General features: G+C 51.7%; 1 protein-coding gene across 5 annotated transcripts in view; it reads left to right on the top strand.

Annotated features, from left to right (window-relative positions):
• Positions 1-4233, top strand: part of Slc45a1 (solute carrier family 45 member 1) — a 28623-nt gene that overhangs the window by 5993 nt on the left and 18397 nt on the right. For 4 of the 5 annotated variants that reach the window (XM_031379545.1, XM_031379544.1, XM_031379547.1 and 1 more), the window contains exons 2-4: positions 937-1357; positions 1892-1984; positions 2595-2819. In XM_031379545.1, coding sequence (XP_031235405.1) covers positions 961-1357; positions 1892-1984; positions 2595-2819 — 715 coding nt within the window. In that variant the 5' untranslated portion in view covers positions 937-960. Of the gene's footprint in view, positions 1-936; positions 1358-1479; positions 1499-1891; positions 1985-2594; positions 2820-4233 lie in introns of those variants that run through there. The other variant, XM_031379548.1, reaches the window with a different exon arrangement.

The following is a 4233-nucleotide window of genomic DNA, read 5'->3' as shown; positions in this document are numbered from 1 at the left end:
CAGCACACACAGCACAGCACAGCACAGCACAGCACAGCACAGCACACACCACAGCACAGCACAGCACAGCACAGCACAGCACAGCACAGCACAGTGCACCACACAGCACAGCACTGCACTGCACACCACACCACAGCACTGCACTGCACTGCACACCACAGCACAGCACAGCACACCACACAGCACAACACACCACAGTGCACCACAGCACACCACAGCACAGCACAGGACTGCACAGCACTGCACAGCACTGTACAGCTCAGCACTACACACCACAGTGCAGTGTGGCACGGCACAGCACAGCACAGCACCACGCAGCGTGGCACGGCACAGCACAGCACCGCACAGCACTGTACTGCATTGCACATCACTGCACACCACAGCACTGCACAGCACAACACAACACACTGCACAGCACTGCACTGCACAGCACTGCGCAGCACAGCACAGCGCACCACACAGCACAGCACTGCATTGCACAGCACAGCACTGCACTGCACACCACACCACAGCACTGCATAGCACAGCAGAGCGCTGCACACCACAGCACAGCACAGTGCTTAGCCCCCAGGTGGCTCCTGACTTTCTGAGCGTCTAGTCCTGTGGAAGGAAGGAAAGGCAAGACTTTCCCAGACACCTGCAAGAGGGTCTTTTTGTGTGGCTGTCCTGACTTGGACTGTCTGGGGTGACCTCTGATCTCCTGCCCCCCTCCCCCGGCATGTAAAGAGCCCTGTTCCGTCCCCTGAGCACTTGGCTCTGCTTGGTGCTAGAGCGCTGGAGTTGCGGAGGCAGGCAGAATGGACTCTGAAGTATTCAGTGCAAACTCAATTCTCCCCAAGTGGATGGCAAGTGGACCCAAGGGCTCATGGGAAAGATGGCGCCTCCACAGAGGCCTCTGTGAAGTAACTATTGTCCCTAAATGGGCTTCCCTCACAGCAACGCCCACCAGCCTTGCCTACGATGATCCCCCCAGCGAGCAGCACCCCTCCGGGAGAGGCCCTCATCCCCAGTGTGGCTTCTCAGGACTTCTGGAGGTCTCCCATCTCCAGCTACTCAGGGTCCGTGACACGACACATCAGCCACCGGGCCAACAACTTCAAACGCCACCCCAAGAGGAGGAAGTACATTCGACCCTCCCCGCCCCCGCCCCCCAACACCCCATGTCCCATTGAGCTGGCGGACTTTGGGGACTTGCACCCACAGAGGTCCTTTTGGGAGCTGCTCTTCAATGGCTGCATTCTGTTTGGTATCGAGTTCAGCTATGCCATGGAGACCGCATACGTGACTCCGGTACTCCTGCAAATGGGCCTGCCCGACCAGCTTTACAGCCTAGTGTGGTTCATCAGCCCCATCCTTGGTGAGCCCCGATGGTGGACGGCCTCTGGAAATCTCCGGAAGCTTCCAGAAGCCTCTGCTGCAGCAGCTTGAGGGACCTGAGGGGACAAGGGAGGAGTTAAGTGCTACGCCTTAGTATGTATGGGGCTGTGGGAAGACACAGGTATGGCCGGTCACATCCTGTATTCTAAGTTCTTTGATCTGTCCTGGAGGGTAGGGTAGGCATTTAGCAGACCCAAGGATTGTCTCATCTCCCACCAAGCTGGCAGTGCAGAATCTGAGCTATGAAGTTGGTGAAACTTGGGTTGGGGGCAGTGCCACGATTCCCAAGGAAGTTCACAGGGGCTTGGTGACTTGTACATTCCATAGAGAGCAGGCCTGGGTGGCTTGGGGCTGCAGCACCGGTTCTCGCCACCAACCCTGATCTTGTCGCTGCTGTAAGGTTTCAGCGCTTTGGGAGGTTTGCTTACGTGTGGTGCCTTGGGAGTGCGAGCTGCTTAAACATCCCTGTGGATGCCAGAAACCCTGGCAATAACACCAGCCTGTTCTCTTTCAGGATTCTTGCTGCAGCCTCTGCTGGGTGCCTGGAGTGACCGATGTACCTCAAGGTTTGGAAGGAGGCGCCCTTTCATTCTTGTCCTGGCCATAGGTCTGTTGATTAGCATGGAAATGAAATGGAAAGAAAGAAACAAGGAAGGAAGGGAGGGAGGGAGAGAGGAGGGGGAGAGAGGATCAGTTGCTTCCCTTTAGGAATGTTGAGTTGAGCCCAGGCAATTCCCAGGCCCAACCTTGCCTGAGTCAACACTATGAATAAATCATTTAGCGTTTTGTTTGTTTGTTTTAATGAGCTAATAAAGTTCATCTTGAACTTGCTCAGCTTGATGGTATAAAAGTCCCGAGTGGGAGAACTCTGCATGTCTGTAGGTGACTCCCACAGGCTCCTCTTAAAAAGAAAAAAAAAAACACCAAGCATTAAATTATTTATTTATTTTATGTATATGAGTACACTGTAGCTGTCCTCAGACGCACCAGAAGAGGGCATCAGATCCCATTAATGATGGTTGTGAGCCACCATGTGGTTGCTGGGATTTGAACTCAAGACCTCTGGAAGAGCAGTCAGTGCTCTTAACCGCTGAGCCATCTCTCCAGCCCAACACTATAGGTTCCTCTTTAAGTCCTCCATCTCAACCTAGGAAGTAAGCCGGTGGGGACAGAGAAGGGCTCCATTTCCTCTGGTGACTTTGTCTCTCTGTTTCCAGGGGCACTGCTGGGCCTTTCGCTCCTGCTCAATGGAAGGGACATTGGCATGGCCTTGGCTGACACAGCCACCAATCACAAGTGGGGCATCCTCCTGACGGTGTGCGGGGTGGTGCTGATGGACTTCAGTGCAGACTCAGCAGATAACCCCAGCCACGCCTACATGATGGACGTGTGCGGCCCGGTGGACCAGGACCGAGGCCTGAACATCCACGCCCTCATGGCAGGTGAGTACCCCTCCCTAAGCTGCGTGGGGTTCAGATGTGTGCCCCGAGGGGCTCCTTCTTTACCTCAGGATCTAAAGATAAGTCACTGAAGTTCAAATATATTTTTTTTACTTATTTATTATAAGTACACTGTAGCTGTCTTCAGACACACCAGAAGAGGGCATCAGATCTCATTATGGGTGGTTGTGAGCCACCATGTGGTTGCCAGGATTTGAACTCATGACCTTTAGAAGAGCAATCAGTGCTCTTACCTGCTGAGCCATCTCACCAGCCCCCGAAGTTCAAATATATAAGTCAGCATTGAAATGACTGAAAATGTCCCACCAAGGAGAGAGCTGATTCCTGCAAGCTGCCCTCTGACCTCCACATGGGCACCAAGGCACACACACCATACCCCAGAATAAATAAATACATAGAAAATAGTTACCTTTGAACTGGGGATGGAGCAGAGTTGGTAGAGCCCTTGCCTAGCATGCACAAACCGCAGGGTTTACGACACTATAGAAACTAAGTCTGGCGCACACCTCCAACCCCAGCAGTTAGGAGCTCGAGACTATCTAAGTAAGTAAGTAAATATACGGATAAATCAAGCCATCGTGCGGTGTACACCTTTAGTCTCAGCACTCAGGAAACATGCAGATCTCTGTGAGTTCCTGACCAACCTGGTCTACAGATTGGATTCTAGATCAGCCAGGTTACACAGTGAGACCCTGCCTCTAGTAAACAACCCAGTATAGGAGGAGCTGGAGAGAGGGCCCAGAAATGAAAGCTCTTTATTATTCTTTCAGAGAAGCTGTCAGTTCCTGGCCCCCACACAACTGCCTGTGGCTCCCATTGTTCTAGTGCTGCCTCTGCCTCTGTGGACTTCTGCACAAATGCACTGAATACCCACCATACACAAACACACACACATACACACATACACACACATACACACAGAGACACACACATACACACACATGTACGAACACGCATACACACACATAAACACACATATACACAGACACACATACCTACACACACACACACACACACATACACACAGACACAAACATACACACACACACACACACACACACACACACATACACTTTTGAAATAAATAGAGTGGTTCAATTTTTTTTTTAAATTGAATAGTGAATGGCTCCTGAGACCTTCTGGACACATAAGCTGTCCCTGCCCAACCTTGCTTACCCCATTCTGCTTCAAGACATTGTTAACACATGCTGAACAGACCTTGTGGGGCATTAGACAAGACTAAGGGCTAGACTAAGAGTGCTTTGAACAGTGAAAACGTTAGCATTTTTATTATTGCAACCAAACACCCTAACAAAAACACAAGTCGGGAGAAAAGGATTTATTGGGCTTACACGTCCACGTGGCAGTCCATCACCAAAGGAAGCCAGGGCAGGAA

This window comes from Mastomys coucha, unplaced genomic scaffold (assembly GCF_008632895.1).
Source record: "Mastomys coucha isolate ucsf_1 unplaced genomic scaffold, UCSF_Mcou_1 pScaffold18, whole genome shotgun sequence".
Lineage (NCBI taxonomy): Eukaryota > Metazoa > Chordata > Mammalia > Rodentia > Muridae > Mastomys > Mastomys coucha.
This window is presented reverse-complemented; position numbering and strand designations above follow the sequence as displayed.